The sequence below is a fragment of the Dreissena polymorpha genome, chromosome 6 (assembly GCF_020536995.1).
Source record: "Dreissena polymorpha isolate Duluth1 chromosome 6, UMN_Dpol_1.0, whole genome shotgun sequence".
NCBI lineage: Eukaryota > Metazoa > Mollusca > Bivalvia > Myida > Dreissenidae > Dreissena > Dreissena polymorpha.
Genome location: NC_068360.1, coordinates 82,063,766 through 82,086,411, shown reverse-complemented (window position 1 = coordinate 82,086,411; position 22,646 = coordinate 82,063,766). Strand labels below are relative to the sequence as shown.

The 22,646-nt window shown below is 36.3% G+C and overlaps 1 protein-coding gene across 1 annotated transcript in view; it reads left to right on the top strand.

Annotated features, from left to right (window-relative positions):
• Positions 1-7,348: 7,348 nt before the first annotated feature.
• The window catches only part of LOC127834363 (eukaryotic initiation factor 4A-I-like), a 39,530-nt gene continuing 24,232 nt past the window's right edge, over positions 7,349-22,646 (top strand). The window contains exons 1-4 of the mRNA XM_052360138.1: positions 7,349-7,464; positions 14,206-14,257; positions 14,930-15,062; positions 18,720-18,859. Of these exons, the coding sequence (XP_052216098.1) occupies positions 7,436-7,464; positions 14,206-14,257; positions 14,930-15,062; positions 18,720-18,859 (354 nt within the window). The 5' untranslated portion in view covers positions 7,349-7,435. The remainder of the gene's footprint in view (positions 7,465-14,205; positions 14,258-14,929; positions 15,063-18,719; positions 18,860-22,646) is intronic.

Below are 22,646 nucleotides of genomic sequence, written 5' to 3'. Positions count from 1 at the left end.
GTCATTGGCCGAAGAAAAGAGAGAAGGAAGAACAAGTCATAGTGACGACCAAAATCATGGACCTCTTCGACAAACGAATAGAGCTGAGGCACGAGAAGAACACAAGCCTGGACTAACTGAAAGCAAGGAGGAAAATGAGGGAGAAGATTTAAGAGGCCAAGAAGGCTTGGATTGAGGAGCAATGCATCAATATTGACAAAGAGATGACCACAGGCAACAGTGCGAAGGCCTACAGCACCCTCAAGACCCTCACGAAGACCAGTCAGACTCAGGGAAGAGTTATATCTGACGGGAACCTTCTGACCAAGAATGCCGCAGTCCTGAACAGGTTGACCGAATACTGCAGCGGTCTGTATAACTACCTGCTTTAACTCGACTCCAGTCTCCCTCAGAACGATCCCAGCCCAGAAGCCGACGACGAACGTCCGTCCACACTAAAGGCAGAGGAGGAGGTTGTTCGCTGTTTTGAAGCAGGTAACCGTAATTTACCGGTAGTGAACAATGTCCCGTTCGCGCTGATTTAGCATGACACTATGTCAGACGATCTGGGAGGAGCAGGGGTTTCTCAATGAGTGAACCCAGTCTCTGATCACCTCCCCCTAACCGAAAAAGGGGCAATATCAAGCTGTGCGAGAATTACCGCACCATTGACTTCATCAGCCATCCCAGAAAAAGTCATTCTACGCGTCATCCTGAAAAATAAAAGTAAGGACGAAAAATTACTCGCAGGTTGGATACTCAGAGCTGTATGGAGCACAGTGGCACACAACTGCAACTTCAGAGAACACCTGCAACACCAACGTGAATGGAGGTCAGCGCGGAGAAGTCGAAGATAATGGTGAACAGCACGCAAAACGCTAGATGAGACATTCTCATGAACGTCGAAAAGCTGGAATAGCTAAAAAGCATAAAGTAGAACGATCCTGTCCAAGGATGGTGCAATACCATCGAGTTCTTACTACGAACTTTTGACCTTGAATTGTGGGCTTGACCTTCGACCTTGGTACCAACATATACATATTTTCAATTAAAATCGATTTTGTTATAAACGTATTAAAAGCTTTTCTTGGTTGCCTTATTACTTGTAAATTAAATATGTGAAATTTCAATTATCCGATATTGTTTTCCAATGAGATTTGTCACTCCATAATCCCATCTTATTTTAATACCATTTGTCAAGCGTTGGCATCATTATTTTTTAATTGCCCATTTGGAACTTGTCGGAATTGTTTGCATGAATTGGTAAATTATCTAAATTGAAATGTGAATATGCTATATCACATACATTTTACTTAAGAATCCTTTATGGTATTACCTTAATGTTATAAATATATATCACGTCAATGTCTCTAATAAAGGATGGCACTAGTTCACTATTTACCTATAAGCAAAACAATTTACCACTAGTGCGATACCAACTTTGACTCCAGGGGCATGATTTGATTAAGAAGAGGACCACCATACGATGTAACACACCAAATATTGTATATTAAACATTTACCCCTCTGGTCAGAAGAAGATTTTACTAGTCTTGTGATCTCTGGGGTAATGTGTTAGTTATTATGCTACTATGACGCATGTGTTACGTGACATCTTGAAGGGGCCTTTTCTCAGATTTTGGCATGTATTGAAGTTTTTCATTTAATGCTTTATATTGATAAATGTAAACATTGGATCTAAAAAACTTTAGTAAAAAACAAGCATAAAATTAAAGAAAGAAAAACGTGCCCCACATCTATCGCTTAGTCCACTCTGCCATCCGTGCTCATACTATAACTACTGTATTTTATGCTTTATATGAGCTCGTAGTGTCACAAATTTAACGTCAACAACAAAACTCTCCAAATTATTTAACCGTTTCGCGTTGCAACGCTTTATAATTTTCAGGTTTTAAACTCGTCAAAAGATGCATATAATATATATTTTTGAGCATGGTAAATCTTCAGTATTTCTGTTTCCTCACAAATATCTGAAAAACAACGAACATTTATAAATAATTAATTTTATAATTTTGTAAATTTATCTACTTAAACGTGAAAAGAGCCCTTTAAAGTAGGACATACCTGCAATTCCTGGTCACAAAGCGGTATTGTGCTAAACCCATGATTTGTCAAGTAACGTTTATAAAATCTATGTATTTAAAGATCCTTGGCTTAACCAAGATTATGACCTTATAATAATTTATTACACAAGGTGAGGCAGCAATAAGTCGACTGAATTCCAGTCTCATAGAAAAATCACTAGTCTAACTTGCATTGTTTCTCGTTGGTGACACTTTAGTAACGCTCGATTGGTCATTGTCGGTTCGGGTACTACTTACATATACCCCGGGTACTCTTAAGTATACTTACATGTACCCCGGGTACGGTAAAAATACGTACCTGGTCGACTGTATCCGAGTTGTATTCCCGCCCAAAATCCGATGTCGTAAAACGCGCTACCGATTACCTTAAAACGATATTGTTTATCTTAAACAGACTTCTCTTTAAAAAAAAAATGCACCAACATGCTTTTTGAGTATGAGTTTCGATAATAAGGCCAATAAACAGACAATTGACATAAATGTGAACATAGTTATGGAAGATGGCATAATTTTAAAAAATAGCCGACAACGATCGATTTAGCGTGAACAATTCCCGGGTACGTTTTAGTACCGGGGTACATGTGCGTATACTTAAGAGTGCCCGTGGTACATGTAAGTAGTACACGAGCCGACAATGACCAATCGAGCTTTAGCATCGAGTAACACAGTGCCACTTATCACAATGGTTTAGGTTTATTTTGTTTACTTAAATGTTTATTTAGTTATTATTCATAGATAATAATTATAAAGTGACCGCAAAACCTTAGCAGGCAATATAAGCCTCTATAGAACGGCACTTCGCGAGCCTCTCATGTACGAAATTGCCCCAGAGGGGACCTGTACATTACTGGAAGAAGAAGAAGAAGAAGAAGGAGTTATCGATACATTGTTGCAAAGTGATGATCGCTGAAAATTGGTATTGGAAAACTATTCTATCACTCAGGGAAACGTCAGCTACTATAATTCGTTGTTGTTTTACTAAAATATATATATTTGGCGTGGGCGAGTGATGTTGATGAGAAGCCGGAGTACCCGGGGGAAACCACACCTGTCCGGTATGGTGACCACCAATCAAACTCACATGCGCCGGGAAAGTGAATTGAGCCCTGGTGGTCGCCTAGTCCAAATAATTAGACGTAAGCTACCCCGCTTACGATGTAAATCGACCTCATATTTATACGGGCAAAAGCCCGCGAAGCGGGCGTTGACCGTTCATACATATGGGAATTTAGACATAAAATTACATAGGAATACCACATATGGATACGTCTCAAAAAAATTTGCCACGCGACATATATTTTCGCGATGCTATTTATGACCTTGAACAAATCAAAAACACTTTGACATATGCTAAATCACATGTAAACACATACCTCAGGAAAAGTTATATCAATGACATCATAATTGTGTAGCGAATCGCACTAAATATTCTCGCATTATTTGTTTTTCTTCGCAACCGTTCCAGAATTAAGTCATTACTAAATTATCTCCCCTGAATGCTCTTCTTCAGTGGGTATAAGCCAAAGACTGGTTTACTACATATAATGACAGTCTTTACCAAACACAATTTAGGTGAACATAACCCGTCTTTAATATATTGCCGAATCTCAGATTTCTGTCGAATTTATTTGCTTTGATCTTTTCGATATCTTATTGTTATTATTATCCTGGCAAATCACAAACGCTTGTTAAAAAATTATTTGTTTTAAACATTATAGTTGGCATCTCTATTCTTCAAGTATTCTCGCGGTATTTCAATAACGACACCCTACTGTTTATTTGTCAGAATATGTGACGCATTTTCCATTCGCTCTCAGAAAGCATTCTATACATAGATGCTGACGTCACTTCGTTATTGTCAGTAAGACCGGTGTGTACAAAATGTCTCAGAAAGAAGTTTTACGTGTGATCATGAGCAATATTCTGGCAAGTTGTCGTTGTTATCCACCAGAAACACATTTATTCACAAAATTTAAAGATATTCCGATCTAACTTTTTAATCTTTTAGCTTTAATTTTTAACGTATTTACACCTCGTCTGCTCGCACTTTACCGATATCCCCGAAAGGTTACATATCACTATAATAAGTTTAGGCCTAAAACCACAAAGTCCGATACCGTTGGACTTTCGTACCACAATCTTACGTAAAAAATCGCCCAGATTCGAAATCAACAAAAAACAAGACATTTATAAATTAAGACATTTATAAATTGTCTGCATTATTGATCAAATTTTAAGATATTTGTTGGTTTTCCGTTTTTAGAAGATGTTCTGAAAAGACAAGAGCTGGGCATCATACAAGCCATTCTATCCAGCAAAACTGACAGTTTTGGTTTACAGAAATCAACAAAGGAGGGATTCCTGAACTATCAAATTTCCAAGCTATACACACAGTTATTATCTGTGGTGATCTTTATTGGTTCTGTTTGTTTACTTGGATGGAACATGTGTGAACTTTTATAGAACTTTGAAAAGTCTATATATGTCTATCTATACACAAAAATCAGCTATTGTATAATAAGATCAGATGTGCAAACAATGTCAAAGGGTTGTTAAATTAACCATTTGAAGGCAATTATGCTGAAAAATATGAGAGTTCCCATGCAAATTTTGTCTGTATATCAACACGTGTCTGCCGATAATTGTCAAACTAGTAATACAAAACTTACCACAAGTATGTAAAAGCACTAAGTACCTGTGATCATTTTTAGTAAGATAGTGTAATTCTTAACAGTAGCAAATAGCTTGTTTAGTAAATGCATAATGCAATTAATATGATTTCCGTTCTATTGTGTAATTAATAAATTGGTTGTTACTTGTTAATCCATGATAAATGTTTTATGGCTAGTACAAAGCCAGCAATGTTAATTTAGTAAAAGGTAATACAATAACACCACTTTGTAATTTCATATACGTAAATATTCTTGAAATGTAGGTTGATGACAGTGTTTTAGTTTTACTTATTTTGTAACTATTATTTTATGTGCAAATAAATGATGTGAAGTGTTTTGTATCTCCACACAATACCACATACCTTTTTATATATGTACTGTGTTATGTGTTATTTGAATGTTTAAAAAATATGGATGATATAACATGATGCATTCTAATATTTGCATTCAAATTGTAACTATAGAGCTAAGTGTATGCAGTTTAGACTGTGATTTTAGAATTGCTACAAAATGGCTAGTTTTTTAGTGGCGACAAAATTTAAACTTTTCAACAATAGTTTGGGAAAGAAAATTAGAAACCTGCAAGATACCTGTATTTATTTAAATATTTTAATTGCGAATCAAGTATGTTGTTATGCTGTTACACATAATTATACATTGATAATAAATAAGAAGACAATTAGTGGTGTTAACGTTTCCCAACAGTAGAAATCATTCTTCTGATGAAGTCAGTGATATACAGACGAAAGCTCCAGGTATGGCTTTCAATACGTAGTGTGTGTTTATTTGACAGTCTAAAACTTATTGGATTAAAAAAAAAGTCCTGTCAAATTTATCAATCAAAATTGATTTGACACATCACATGATTTTGATTATGTTACATCAGTGTACTGTATGCTAAATGCAACTGCTTTAGCAAGCTGTCAAGTTGAATTGAGACATTTGATGAAACAAACTGTTTCCTGGGTAGGACCAGTACTTAGTGTCTATATGACGTACCATGACGTCGAAAGAGTACAAGACCTGCTAAGTAGAACGAGAAATGTACTTCGACGTACAATTTTCACCGACACTTGAGTGTTAGCCAATCAGAAGACACCTTACGTCTGTTGCTTTTAGAGATTTTTGACATTGAACATTATTATTATTATTATTTATACCGAATTATGCGACTATCGACCGCTTACTCATAGAAATTGTGCGTATTTATTAAACATTACTATTATTATAATTTATACCAAATTATGCAACTATCGACCGCTAACTCATAGATATTGTGCGTATTTATTTACCTGGCGTGGCGGAATTAACCTCTGACTTATGCTAGTTATGGTTATCACAAAATACGACCAACGGGGAGTTTAAAATACATTATTTATCCCATTAATGCTTGGTAACTGGTTACCGTTGGAAATTTCCTACACAGTAATGCGCTGGACGGTCGTGATACTCCGCCCCGCATGATCATTTCATACACACAATATGCTGAATAATTTTTATTTTAAAAAGGTAACAATTGAATCTTCTTCAAATTTGTATATAATCTATTTAAATGCATTAAATACTTGAAACTTCTGTGTTGTTTTTTTGCCATTCTGATATTTTTATTCATTTTGTCCTCAACTAAAAAAGAGATTTTAAACATTTATTATGAATAAATCTGAAGGAAAAGCGGCTCAAGAGACTAGTGTTTTGATTGGCTGTTCAGAAAATATGTACGTAGAAGTACAAACATGTATGTCGAAGTACAAATTGTACTTTGACGTACAAATATATACTTCTAAGTGTATTTTATATTCATGTCGACGTACAATTATTGTACTTCGACGTACATTTCTCTTTTTAACGTGTAGGTCTTCTTGACTTTCAACCCAAATGGTACGCCATAGTATGTCTTTAGGGTTATCTAAAGAATGCTCCCACTTAAAGGATCAATACAGAGACCTCCCAGTGACTAAGCCAGTTAGCAGACACCCCATCCACTATACCACAGACACCGAACCAGCTATAAATTCCTGTGGCTAGAATTTAGAAAAAAAATAAAAAAATATAAGATGCTAGATCTTTAAGCTTGGAACATGTAACTCGTTTTAAGATTGACTTTTTTGGATGCATTACTCAATTATTGCAACAATTATCATATTTTGAACACAATCATGTCCATATATTTATTAAAAATACATGGTTATCAAAAAAACTTAAAAAGCTTTTGCCCGTAAATTAGGTAGCACCTATAATCATATTAGGAGTAGTGGTCGCCTTGGTGAGATGCGCTTCACAATTAAAGTTTTGATAGAGCATGTAAGTCTTATTGAGTGCACGAATGCCTTTTAGCTTTTAAGTTTTTATGGATCAACTTACAAACATTTCGTGTGTGCGTGCGTATTTCACTGCCCAGTGCAAGGGACGTAAGTAAACAATTTATATGAAAATAGCACATGAAGTTGTCTCTCACATGTGACGTCATTAATTTTTAAGCAAAAATATAGTCCCGAAAATCATGTGGGCTATATATAAAATGAACTTTTATAAATAATGGATCAAGACGAAGTAACGCAATTGTTAGGTTTTTCAACTAAAATCGATTAATTCAGTGGGAAATGAAGTCATTTAATAACACTTCCGTTTGGTGATTCGGTCCGTGACTCTTTCCTTTATTCGCGCTACTTTTAGCAAGAACATGTCCAACTATACCGCTGATACAGAACGGTGAGTTTTATGAATGATCATTGCCACCGAACTTCATAACTCCGCATTGATATTGTTCTAGTTGTATACAAGTACTGTTTGAACATTTCATCATTCATCTAGATAGTCATTTTGCTGTAAATTTTGATATTTTCGTTCAACCCACTTTGCCGGTGTCATGGCGGACGTCACTTATTGAGCACGTGTGTAATTTCGATGAGTTAAGAACATATGGAATCATGTTTTATTTAGAATACTATTAGACGAGCCCATACACTAAGTTATACCATTATACATTAGAGTATATTGATATATCGACAATCAATGGACGTTTCAATTTAATGAAGCGTTTGGTTTTACCATTTCCTCTTCTTAATCTTGACATACGAGTTAATAAATAAATAAGACATGATAATAAAAATAACAGTTCATAAATTGGAGTTTATACACATTAAGTTAACTCAGCGGAAGTCTAAATTGGAGAAAACAACCCCTAAACCAAGCTAACAGAGACACAACATTAAATACTCTTTCAAAATCACACAGGGTTTCAAATCTTTGCCAGGACAACACTTTTTAGAAGAAATAAAAACATCTCAGTGCAGGGCTCGCCCTAGGGGGCGACATGAGCGACTAAGTCGGTTTCTTACGCCAAACGTTGCCTAAAATTTAAGAAATTGTAGATAAAAAGCGACTTCCAGTCTCCCTCTTATCGGAATGTGTTTACATCCGGTTTTCTCTATGTCAAGGTCTGACTCAATTTTCCAATACACACTGTCGCAGCCCAGAGTGTGTCGCAATTTAGTGACAGGTTATATGAGGTAAACCCCGCCGCCCAGAGTGTGTCGCAATTTAGTGACAGGTTATATGAGGTAAACCCCGCCCCGATTCTCCCAACCTCCGAACTTATCTAATCGGCGATCGATATTGGTCAAGTCAGCATTCAAGTCACATGGTAGCTGCCCAATCAACATTGAGTTCGCTCACACATAAAATTTGGTCATTCATGGAAATACACAGTTGATATTGTCGTCTGCCAACACTACATGTATAGCGGCCGATGGCAAACGTCGTATTTAAAGATAAACAAATAAAAAGGAGCCTAACAATAAAAAAATTATTTCTAAGTTGATCACTTTACATTTCTACCGACTATCAATCTGAATTAACAAAAGGATGATGATTAAATAATTAGATCTATGTCGACGATGTTACAACTTTCTTCCGATTATTGTTTGAAATTAAAAGGTGATAATTTGGTTGTTTTTTACCCACAAACTATGCTATTGTAAAGCAATATGTCAATTAAATTGTATATTAATTACGTATTTGCTAGGTTTCCGATTTTCATTTTTTGCTGTCAAATGATATGCACAATTTCTTTTATGTGCGTAACGCGTACAATTGTTCGGACTGTCGTTTTCGGATACATTATTTTTGTCGATTATAATTTAATTTATAAGTTCTTTAACGAAGAAATAGAATGAAGAATACATGGGGTGATGCGGACGGTGTGGTTTATCATATTTCGAATTGTATTCACGTGAAATTGCAATTGGAAAGACTATAAAACATAACAAATAATTATTAAGAAAGCATATGCTAAATGTCATATTTCAAACATAAATATTTATCTGGTCTGACAGTTTTATTAAGCTTATGTTAACTTCTGCTTCATAAACATATTATCTTTGAAATACTTTAGTCTGTATAATATGATATTTACATCAAAATGGATTCAATATAGAGCTAGTAAAATTTTAGTTATTTTTCTTTCGTGTCTATTATTACTTGGTTAATTAGAAGTGCTGGAAAAATTAAGATACACAAAAGAAATAAAATTCAGTGTACTACAGTGGCATACTTCAATAATGTGATACACATGTGTGTTGTAACGCCCTACATGCAATCCCTTGTGTCCAAGTCTCTCCACCTCTCCCTAGAGTCTCCTCACTTCTCCCTAAATCAGTGTCCAGGGAGAAGTCACTTCTCCCTAAAATTTGAGCCCAGCATGAGCCCTGCAGTGTATTCTTCATATTCTCAAAGAAAAAATATTTTAACAAAATAAAACTTTGTATTTGATTTTTTTTAAAGCAAAAGTAGCGAGATGTCAAGATTTCGATACGCAGAAATGCATCAGCACATCTGTCAGTTTTCCAAAGTAAACACACTTTTATTCAACTTATGTTTTCAAAGAAATTTGTGCAAATAATAGCTAGATACTAAGGAAGATTTTAACATAAAAGTAAATACTAACAACAAATAGCTATGATTTTATGAGTTTCTACTCACTTTTGCATTTTTTTTTTCAAAAATGGCTTATGCATAATGCATTCAACCTGAATTTCAATTACTAAATTGGTATTTAATTTCAAAAGGAGACTGTATGATGCCATGTATTGTGTATATGAGCACAACCAGAATACATCTATCCCACATTTCACTCAATACATGTATTTTTTTTTTTTTTTTTTTTTATACATGTTCTTCCTAACACAGGGGACAGGGTTTTTTTTCCACTTTTTGGGAAGATAGCCCATGGCTTTGGAATTGGGAATTTTATCGGCATTTTCATGAAATTGGGAAAATAAATTCATTAGCCTTTTTTTCCACACGAAAAGTCCACTGATTTAGGCAAATACTAGATTTGATATAACCCTTGATAATCATTCAAATTAAAAGAACAAAACCATATAATACTTTGTTATATGTAATTGAATTAAAATTGAGATAAAATACACATTAGACTTCTCCAAAAAAAAAAAAAAAAATTTTTTTCTTTTTTTTTGAAATTGGGAATTTTTTGCCACATTTTGGGAAAAAAGTATACTTTTAAGGATTGGAAGATAGCCGAATTTCGGCTATAAAATTGGGCCAAAAAAAACCCTGGGGGATTGTTTGTGTTTATGAAAATTGCAAACTTCACTATCTTTCAGCCATAATTTCAGACGATGCTCGTGCGCCGTTAAAAATCAATTAGCGTCTCGGAGACATTGAGTTGCCGATTCGCACTTCGCTATTTTTGTACTCATTTAGCCGTTTTGTCCTCAGTATTTTGCGGCTCAATTTTTTTTACGGATTTTTAGCTCGACTATTATATATGAAATATATATAGTGGAGCTATCCTACCAGGGTTTTTTTTTAGAAAAAGGGGAAGACGCTGGAGGCTGGGTAAAAGGGGAAAATCGAGCGCGAAAGAGACATATTTGGGGAAAAAATAAAAACTGTTCATTTCATTGTCTATAACTCACCTACAGACTTCAGGTGTTTTTTTTAGAAAAAGAGACATGTCTCTGCCCTTTTTGTTCTTAAACACATGAACAAGTATGATATTAAAGTCAAAGTCCTAAATAAAGTTGCAGGTGTAGATCTAATAATGGGAAATGATTTCAACTGGGGCCGGGGAACGATGTCAATATTATGATTTCAATTTCATGATGAATGGGTTGACGATCTAGATCTGCTACAGTATTGGAAGGGAAAGGTGCGGCAGCTGCCGATTGTCTACTTTCACTTCCACAATAATCCGACAGTATTATTCGATGTTGATTACATGTACCTCCGAATCCTGCTGGGTTTCAACGGTTTTTGATGATTCATTCTAAAAAAATGCGTCAACGCAATTAATATTTTCCGGATCCGAACGTTTTATTTTGTTCGTGTATGAACGCCAATTGTGAGACTTTTTTCTGTTTTAACGTTAATATCTTGGCTTTCACATAACCCGGATGAAAATTCGACTGGTTTCCGGTAATTAATTGACGAAACACCCTTCTCGCGCAAGACCACAATCCAGTAAATTAGTCACATGATAAATACGATTAGTTGCCCAGTTTCCATGACGTAATATAAGAGCTATATATAGAATCACTGGGATTCCCAGATTTGAGTGTTCGTCGGGAGAGAGAGAGAGCGAGATCGTTGTACATGGTACAAATTGGAAAAGTGTCGACTTCCCAAAAGAAAAAAACATTTCTTGAGGGTAAAATATTCTATTTTGGTGAAAAATTATATTTTTGGAGGGGAAATGGTATTTTTAGGGGAAAAATTCTGGTAGGGGAAGACGCCGAATATCGGTGTCACTTTCTTAGTAAAAAAAACCCTGCCTACTCACCTCGGCGTCTGCTTGAGCGTGCAAATGAAAGTTTTCGTACAACCCCAAATATTTTCTTTGTCCCTTGACATATTGCTTTCATATTTTGCATACTTGTTAACCAACATGACCCCAATGGTAACCTATAAACAAGAGCAGACAACTCTATAAAGCATTTTGTCATAATTATGGCCCCTTTTCCACATAGAATATGCAGCAAATGTTAAAGTTTGCGTACTACCCCAACTATTTTCAGTGTCCTTTGACATATTGCTTTCATATTTTGCATACTTGTTAACCATCATGACCCCAACCTATCAACAAGAGCAGACAACTCTATCAAGCATTTTGTCATAATTATGGCCCCTTTTCCACTTAGAATATGCAGCAAATGTTAAAGTTTGCGTACTACCCCATTTATTAGCTCGACTTTTATATATGAAATATATATAGTATTATAGTGGACCTATCCTACTCACCCCGGCGTCTGCGTTAGCGTTAGCGTGCAAATGTTAAAGTTTTCGTGCTACCCCAAATATTTTCTTTGTCCCTTGACATGTTGCTTTCATGTTTTGCATACTTGTTTACCAACATGACCCCAACCTATAAACAAGAGCAGACAACTCTATCAAGCATTTTGTCATGATTATGGCCCCTTTTCCACTTAGAATATGCAGCAAATGTTTAAGTTTTCGTACTACCCCATTTATTTTCATTGTCCCTTGACATATTGCTTTTATATTTTGCATACATGTAATGATGTTTACCAACATCACCCCAACCTATAAACAAGAGCAGACAACTCTATCAAGCATTTTGTCATAATTATTGCCCCTTTTATACTTAGAATATGCATATTATTGATAAATCTATGTTAAAGTTTGCATACTACCCCAAATATTTCTTATATCCTTTGACATATTGCTTTTATATGTTGCATACTTGTTTACCAACATGACCCCAACCTTTAAACAAGAGCAGACCACTGTATCAAGCATTTTGACATAATTATGGCCCCTTTTACACTTAGATAATTGAACATTTTGCTTAAATTGCCATAACTGCTTTATCACATTTTATTATTACTTTGACAAAAAAACACTTACCTGAATACCACAATGGATTCTACCCAAACAATACCCCACGCCCCTACCAGAATCCCTCCCCCCCAACCTCACTACCCCCCCCCCCCCCATTTTTTTTTTTAAACATCATCTAATAAATTATCACACCCCACATTATACCCTCCCCCAACCCCCCCCCCCCCCCCAATTTTTTTTTTTAAATATCATCTCATAAATTACCACACCCATCATTAAACCCCCCTCTCACCCCCCTACCCCCCCCCAAAAAAAAATTTTTTTTTTGTTTTCCTTTTTTATTTTTGAAAGATCGTCTAATAAATTATTGAATATGAACAATTTCCCCATGATGGCTTACGTTATACTGTCAAGCACTCGAATAGTCGAGCGTGCTGTCCTCTGACAGCTCTTGTTGTTTTCAAAATAAAAAATGTTTGGGCGGGATGATTTTCGATGGACGGGCGGGGATGAGAATCTAGGAATTTATTTATTTTCTATTGCCTTAAATAGGTTTTCCTCTTAAATAAAAACTGTCAACTTGTCAAATAGTTTAATGCCATGGATCAGCAGTAACATAAACGATCCAAATGAAATGAAGTGGCTATTTGTAAGAGTTCAATATATTGCCATAAAATTCAACATATCTGTAAGAAAGTGATTAGCGTTTATTTCTTTTTATGTCCCCCACTATAGTAGTGGGGGACATATTGTTTTTGCCCTGTCTGTTGGTTGGTTGGTCTGTTGGTTGGTTGGTCTGTTGGTTGGTTTGCGCCAACTTTAACATTTTGCAATAACTTTTGCTATATTGAATATAGCAACTTGATATTTGGCATGCATGTGTATCTCATGGAGCTGCACATTTTGAGTGGTGAAAGGTGAAGGTCATCCTTCAAGGTCAGAGGTCAAATATATGTGGCCAAAATCACTCCTTTTATGAATACTTTTGCAATATTGAAGATTGCAACTTGATATTTGGCATGCATGTGTATCTCATGGAGCTGCATATTTTGAGTGGTGAAAGGTCAAGGTCATCCTTCAAAATCAAGGTCAGAGGTCAAATATATGTGGCCCAAATCGCTTATTTTATTAATACTTTTGCAATATTGAAGATATCAACTTGATATTTGGCATGCATGTGTATCTCATGGAGCTGCACATTTTGAGTGGTGATAGGTCAAGGTCATCCTTCTAGGTCAAATATATGGGTCAAAATTGCTCATGTAATGTCACTTCTGCAATATTGAAGCTAGCAATTTTATATTTGACATGCATGTGTATCTCATGGAGCTGCACATTTTGAGTGGTGAAGGGTCAAGGTCATCCTTCAAGGTCAAACGTCATATAGGGGGACATTGTGTTTCACAAACACATCTTGTTAATTTTCATTTTTTAAAGTCTGAATTTGTTTTGTAAGAATAAGATAATTATGATGTGAACTAACTTGGTTCTTGGTTACTTCTCTTTGGCCAGGCTGCCTAAGTACTTAAGAGTGATTTCCTGTCTGGGCAACTTTCTGTAAAAAGTTAGTGTCTCTCCCTGACAGGTCATACAAGCAGCTAATAGATCATGTTTACTTTGTACTTGCAGGCCTCAAGAAGAGAAAGGAGGCATTCAGGAGGTTCAGGATGGAATTATTGAGGTAATATGACACATTTTGTAACAAGTGGTCACAAATATTAGAATATAGGAGTTTTGTACTGGGAAAACTGGGATTAATGCATGTGCTTTTCTCGTGCCAGATAAGCCTGTGCCAGATAAGCCTGTGCATTATGCACAACCTAATCAGGGAGGACCTTTTCTGCTTTTCTGGTATTTTTGTATGAAAGGAAGGCAAAATTCCTGTCAAGGGGGGAGTTAAATCCATAATAGGCCAACAGAATTTTAAAGCAAAACCACAACAACACTCATTTCTTGATTTTAGTTAAAACGCTGCGATTTTCCCCAATCCAAAGGGACCTGACCCCAGTCCCAAAATTGTGAAAAAACATTGTTAGCCTGTGTGGACTGCAAACTCTAATCCAGCGTTTTTTTTCCTTCTTTAAATAGTAACGGAATATGGCACTTTCCCAATTAGAAAAAAACTGCAACTTTCCAAATTGCTGTTAAAAACAAAAACAATGTCTTCCCTCCCCCCCCACCACATACACAAAAATGCACTAGTATTAATATACATTTTATAAAACCACATACATTTTGCCTGTGCAATATGTAATTATGTTTTGAAGATGGGCAGCAACATCAATGATATTTTTCTGAGAGGCATAAATTTATGATGGATTCAAAATATTGATTTGTTTCCAATTGTTCACAGAGCAACTGGGACCAGGTTGTGGACAACTTTGATGACATGAATCTCAGGGAGGAGCTGCTCCGTGGTATATACGCCTACGGCTTTGAGAAGCCATCAGCCATTCAGGCTCGAGCCATTCTACCATGCATTAAAGGTATAGCATCTTTAGTTATACATCTAGATTTTAGCCGCCCCTGTGAAAACCAGTCTAAATAAATCAATGTGTTTTTTTCCCCACTTTTTGGGAAGATAGCCCATAGCTTTGGAATTGGGAATTTTATTGGTATTTTCAAGAAATTGGGAAATAAATTAGGTGTAAAATACAAGAAAGAGTTCACACAGTTTGAAGCCTTCTTTGGCAGCACTATACTACAACCAAAGGGCATCAGATAAGATTTTAGGTCAATTAGTTACCACTGCAAGCTTTTTCTAACAATAAGTTTTTTTCCCTCAAAACTATTTGTCCATTAGTTTTTTAGCTCACCTGAGGACAACGTGCTCATGGTGAGCTTTTGTGATCGCTTTTTGTCCGTTGTGCGGCATCAACATTTGCCTTGTTAACTCTCTAGAGGCCACATTTATTGTCCAATCTTCATGAAATTTGGACAGCAGATTGGTTTCAATGATATCTTGGATGAGTTTGAAAATGGTTACGTTTGCTTGAAAAACATGGCTGCCAAGGGGCGGGGCATTTTTCCTTATATGGCTATAGTTAAATCTTGCTAACACTCTAGAGGCCACATTTATTGTCTGTTCTTCATAAAACTTGGACAAAAGATTCATCCCAATAATATCTTGGATGAGTTCGAAAATGATGCTGGTTGGTTGAAAAACATGGCCGCCACGGGGCGGGGCATTTTTCCTTATATGGCTATAGTAAAACCTTGTTAACACTCTAGAGGCCTGCCACATTTATTTTCCGATCTTCATGAAACTTGCTCAGAAGATTTGTGCCACTGATATCTTGGATGAGTTCAAAAATGGTAACCTTTGCTTGAAAAACATGGCAGCCAGGGGGCGGGGCAGTTTTCCTTATATGGCTATAGTAAAACCTTGTTAACACTAGAGGCCACATTTATTGTCCTATCTTCATGAAACTTGGTCAGAAGATTCATCCCAATAATATCTTGGACGAGTTCGAAAATGATGCCGGTTGGTTGAAAAACATGGCCGCCAGGGGGCGGGGCATTTTTCCTTATATGGCTATAGTAAAACCTTGTTAACACTCTAGAGGCCACATTTATTTTCCGATCTTCATGAAACTTGCTCAGAAGATTTTAACAAATGGATGATGGAGTCATTCAGTTGAAACCAGTTTCAACACTCCTGCCTTTCAGTCTCAGTGCACACTCACAAAATAAGTCACATTGCCAAACCCTCTCCATCAATGACAAGCCCGTGGAAATCACGATGTTGTGAGTTTTTGAGACACGGAATGGCAGCGGTGTTTTGAGCCGAATATTTCAGAATCTGTCACCACATGCGCTATTAAATGTGATAGTATACTCTTCACAATGTCTTCCCGACGGTTTGGGTCTCGTAACAAATTGTAAAATATTGGACTTGCACGCCGTTTCAGGGCTTTTTTTCCTTCTTTGGGATCCGCCGAAAATCGGCCCTTTCCCCTCAGATTTTTTTTCCCCTCAGCAGGTAAATTTTCCCCCAGACATAATTTTTTTTCCCCTAAAAAAAAAAAAAATATTTTCTTTTTTATTTTTTTTTTAACTTTAAATACATAAGTTAACCTGATCCAGTGTAGAAAATATAACATATTGCATAATTAAATTATCTGTTGCCTTGATTTTGTTTTAAAAACAGCAAAATATGTTGAATTGATTATTTAAGACTTTCCTTATTTTCCCCAAAATCCGGTGGTTCGCGTGATTTTTTCCCCCAAAATCCGGCATTTTGCGCGATTTTTTTCCCCTAAAAAATTGCCAGGCCCTTTCCCCAAAATCAGATAAAAACCCCTGCGTTTATGAAAGTTTCCTAACCCAACCGCATTTAACAGAGAACATTTTCCCTAACTTATTTTGGCGGAAGTAACTTTTTATATTGACACCGTCCCAAAACGGTGTCTATAAGAACTAACTGAAAATATTACGGCAACACTTAAGGTTACAATACACTAATTATAATTAAACGTGGTACGGCGGAAAGCAGAACAACTAAAACGACGAAGAATCGATTTCAATTTGTTTTCCATTTTCATAATCGTTTTCTGTACGATTGATTGTAAATTTCAATTTGTTTTCTGTCAAATACAAATCGTAAAAACGATAAAACGAACCTAATCTGTTGCCCTGCAACCATGTATATTTTGGCAAGGAAAACAATCGGGCACCATTTTCAGGCATGGCGAAATTAGAAAAAATCTGCCGGTCATCCGGACAGGCATTTCAGAAAATGTGCCGGTCCGGAGAAAATTTAGCCGGACCGTAAAGCAACAACAACTTAACTAGAAAATTCAAAAATGGCAGCGATCACATCTTGATCTCTTTATTCAACCGGCCGTTAAATTGATTTTAATCGCTTAGAGGTTACACTGGCAGCTAATTGGTGTTAATCGGTTGTGTAATGTCAATCATGTTGTGAAAAATTCGCGTGTCAGTTTTTATTACATGTATTCCCTATTAGAAAGGTTCGGTGCCATAATTTCAATAACGTATGTGCAAGCCGAATAATTATCAAATTAAAGTTATTCGAAACGATTTAAACATTCTTACTTTAATATGATTGCAGTTTGGAGCGGCTGTTAAAATATACTGCGCACAGTACAAAACACGTTACCTGACATTTAATGATTAAGGCATTTCATTTTTCAGAACGTTTACTAGTAATTAATTAAATAAAAAAGACGATTTATTTACATGCTAACGCAGTGTAATTGTTAACAGAGATTCATTTTCATTTTTGACCAGTATCAGAAAGTCCCCGGGAAGCACATTTTTTTACATGGCACTGCATATGATGCAATAAAAACATTTCTTTGTACATGTATCGTATTGCATTCAATCTTAATTTAAATTCGCTCGTCCAATGAAAGCTCTGCCCCATAATGCACTGTACTCTTTACACTTATGAAAAATGGCGTATGCATATGGTTGTGTTGATCACGATACCATATTTTATTGTCCTTATCCTACTCGAAAAATATGTAAAAGCTATCAAGATCTTTTTTGTTAGAACGCAGTTGGCGATTTTGCAAACGAGTTTAAAGTAGGTGTTGTGTAACAAGTTGGATTTGCTAATTGTACGTAACAAACCTACAGCAAACATCAAAACAACGAGCGATTTCATTTTCATGATGTAGTAAGCGATTTGCTCTTCGAATTTTCAACTTGAAAAAAAAAAGATTTGTTTGCAATCATTTCACATTTTGCCGGTCACCAGGACCGACATTCTTGTTAAACCTGCCGGACCAAATTGAAATCTGCCGGTCAGGACCGGCGGACCGGCAATTTCGCCAAGCCTGCATTTTAATTTTAGGAGGCACTTCATCTTAATCTGTTATGCTGTTTGCTGCTGATCAGTATCTTGCGGAAATGAAGCCTTTAAAACTTGATTCTAGTGAGAAATGTTTTTAATTTAATTTGATCTTGAAAGGGACTTCAAATGCCTTAAAATGCTGATATAAATGCTAAAGGATTACATTACCCTGGTGCTCATCTTTTAGGCCAAGATATGATAATAATAGCCCAGCACAGTCAATCTTGTTTTCCTGTTTGAAATGCCCCTGTTTTCAGGCTGAGATGTGATAGTGCAAGCACAGTCAATCTTGTTTCCCTGTATGTTATGCCCCTGTTTTCAGGCCGAGATGTGATAGCGCAAGCCCAGTCTGGTACAGGTAAGACTGCAACCTTCTCCATCGCAATTCTGGAGCAGTTGAAGGTTGACTTCCCTGAATGCCAGGCCCTCGTCTTGGCGCCAACACGAGAGTTGGCTCAACAGGTGGGTGCAGGAATTAGCACTTGTTTGATATTTACTTCGCTTGGCCTGGTTCCTCGAAACATAAAACAGCTAAGATAATAGCGGTTAATTGTTGGATCAAAGTATTTGTGTGACTTAATTAAGAGCCCTATAAAATACATCGTGTTAAAAAAATCTATTCCCTTATAATTTGCAGATGTTTGATATTATTGCTTTTACAATTAATTTTATATAATTTGTTAGCTTAAATGGCCGTTAAAAGTTTTAAGCAACTGGGCTCTGAATGCCATATCCTTTTCCTTGCCTATACAAGAGATTTTGCTTAACAGGTGGTTGCAGGATTAGCACTTGGTTTGACTTTTACTTCCCATAATGCCAGGCCCTTGTCCTGGCCCCTACACAAGAGATGGCTCAAAAGGTCGTTTTTAGATATTTCAGTTTGATTCAAAATGTGGTGCAACAGCAGTGTTTGTTTTTGTCGAATTTGGGGCTAAAGTTTGGCCTTTATCCCAAATAAAAAAGTTTATACTTTTCCCAAATGACTACCTTACCTTCCCAATTGACAACACTTACTGACAATTTTACCATATTTGTTGGCATCAAAGACTCGCCAATTTCCCAATTTTAGTAATTAGGATGTGATTTACATACATGCCATAATTTTTTAGGTCCAAAGCGGGACATTCCATAAAAAATTGTCGGGACATTTGACCCAAAAGCGGGACACCTAAAACGATATTATCATTCCACCTTTACTGTAGTCAGTATAGTACTAACAAATACTGGTGATACTTTTATTCAAGACATAAAACATCTGATATGAAGCATGGAATCATAAACATAACAATAACAGTTTTATAAAATAAGACAATAGCAAACAACGAGGATAATATTCATCTTTTTAGAGTACAAAATCTAGAACATTACGACAACAATACTCATTATATTACTTGCAATGGCAAACATAAACGCAGGGGAGGCTATCCAGTACACTGAAAGTACTGGTTACAGTAAACTATCTACCGAACAGTTACATCAGTTACACATGGAATGCGCCGCCGTACACATTTCAGAGGTAGGTTTTTGGTGGAAGCAAACTGTCTTTGTGTTCATTTTAACTCTCAACAACGCCTCAACCGTATTTACACCAACAAAAACAAAAGGACAAAAGAAGTCTATGGATGCTTTACTCGAATTATTTTTCTCTAATGTTAATAATCATATTTTGTTTTCTTCTTATATACACAGATTAAACTGAATTGTGAATTGTCAGGCGCTGTATTGGGGTAGTGTCAAACTGTCATGAATAACAACACGTTGTTTTTATTACAATAACACAAGACAAGATGGGTACCACTTTTACTGTTTCTTGCGATGTTTTTTTAAGCATGTATTCATGCGCAGTTACTTGTCAATTGTCGCGGCTTAATTGGAGTAGGGTCAAACTGTCATGCATAGCACCTCGTGGTTTTTAGCTTAATTGGAGTAGGGTCAAACTGTCATTCATAGCACCTCGTTGTTTTTATTACAATTACACCCAATTACACTAGACAGGATGGGTATCACTTATTGGACTGTTTGTTGCAATTTTGGTATATTGCGCATTCGGATTATCCCGCTATTTATGAACTAAACATTGAATGTAAAAGACTCATTAATGACGTAGAGTTAATTTTACAAAACAATTGTTTTGTAAACCGTTTCAAACAGATAAAAAAATAAACACATTTTCAACATTTATTTCATTATAATACAACTATCGATAGCAATAAGCGACCACTATCTTGAAGACCACCATGGTGTGAATGCCTGATGAAATCAATAATTAGCCGATAAATCGCTGATAAGGTGTCATAAACAACACTGGTACACACGATAAGTAGAATCGGATTGTTAATTGGGGGCAATAAGGGATTAGCGGGGGTAAGTGTTAGCGAAACAGAGCTTGAATAGCGAATTTTATTGGGAACCTATAGACCTTACATCGTTTTTTACGAATGTCGGGACAAATCGCCTCATATCGGTACAGCGGGACAAAGGGCCCAAAAGCGGGACTGTCCCGCCGAGATTGGTACGTATGGCATGTATGGCGATTTATACTCTCCAAGTGGGTGCAATTCACAAAAATGTATACATAAAAAACCGCATAATCCCAACCAATCAGAGCTAAGGGAAGGGTGGACTATCATTGCTCATAGACAATTTGCAGCACACACCTCGATGCCAAGGCGGGATTGTCCTGTTTATCTGAAATTCTGTATTTGACCAATAAAAGTAGATTTTACTGTTTTATTGTGCACCAGTGCCTTTTGCTGCAACTCCTTGACTTGTTGCTTATGACCATTCTTGTCTATGCATATCATCCAACCCTTACATTGATCTCGTCTTACAAATGGGATATCCACATTAATAAAGAAAGTTAAGTTGTTTTTAGTAAAGAAACCTGTTCTCTGAGCATATTCAGTAAAACATTAAACAAGGATTTTGAGCTGTGCTTTGAGAACTGGGCTTAATTCATGTGCCATAATTGTCAGTCCGCACAAGCTAATCAGTGACGACAATTTCCACAGTTGTGGTATTTTTCATTGAAGGAAGACTTCTTGCATAAATTCTGTTTAGATGGGAAATGATGCCTCTGATGAGACTAGTGTGGACTGCAAAGGCTAATCAGGGATGACATTTTACGCTCATGGATAAACTCTTTCACTCTTTCAGTGCGGGAAACGAATTTTGAAGGACTTTGCAAACAGTTTGGATCCAGATGTCAAGACGCCACTGAACGTGGCGTCTCATCAGGATCCAAACTGTTTGCTATTCTGATAGTATTCAATGAAAAAAATCAAAGAAAATGCTAATTTTAGAAATTCAGCAGACGACATTTTAGCAGATGACAAATTTCCCAGCATGCAAAGGGTTAATCACCAATTTTATGGAGGGAGACTCAACTATTTATTGAAGAGTAAAGCTTTATTCTCCATACGTTTAAGAGAAGCCTGATGAAGCTGAATTGACTGTCTGTATTCATAGCGCAATACCTAATAAATATGTGTTCGCATAATTAACTGACAGCTTGTGTTTAGTTATGACACAAACTGTTTAGTAGTGTTTACAATTATTTAATTTCCTTAACATTCATGGCTAAAACTCCCTTTTGAACTCGCCTTATTGTCATGAAATTAAAACATATTTAAAGCTTCCTAAAAGCACCAGGTGGTCATTGTGGCTGTCTTGGCCGTCAAACGGAAGTAGATCAATTGAGACTGACTTTTGGGTGAGGTGCTGTGCAGTAATGGTTGTTCACATCTCAATTAGTTGGCCTACATAACAAAGGTATCTGTGTATTGGTCAACCCTATAGTTTTCTGACAAAAATTGTTAATGTAATCCAATGCTTGGTTGATAATTGTTAGCTACTTGAAAAGGTAAACATGTAGGGAAACAACTAGGGATGGCAAAATTGTTTGAATATTCGATTGAATGGTCAGCATCGAATAATCAAAATGATATTTGCATATTCGCATTTTTTTCCAAACCTAATTTCACCAATATTTAATGACCTGCGAACCGCTTACTAAAAAGCAACCGAAATCACCTGAGAGTAACATGTTTGACGTGACGTTCTTTGTGTCAAACTGATAACGCGGCCCGTATCAGTGTTGGTTGCGCTATGCAATATACACGCTCTAAGAAAGGCCCCGACTGTTGTTTGCCAATGGGGTGCCAATTAACGGTTTCAATTGACTGGCGAATAATAATTAAGTTTTGTGATCACAGTATGTACAGCCATTAAAATGTGTGAATTACTCAAA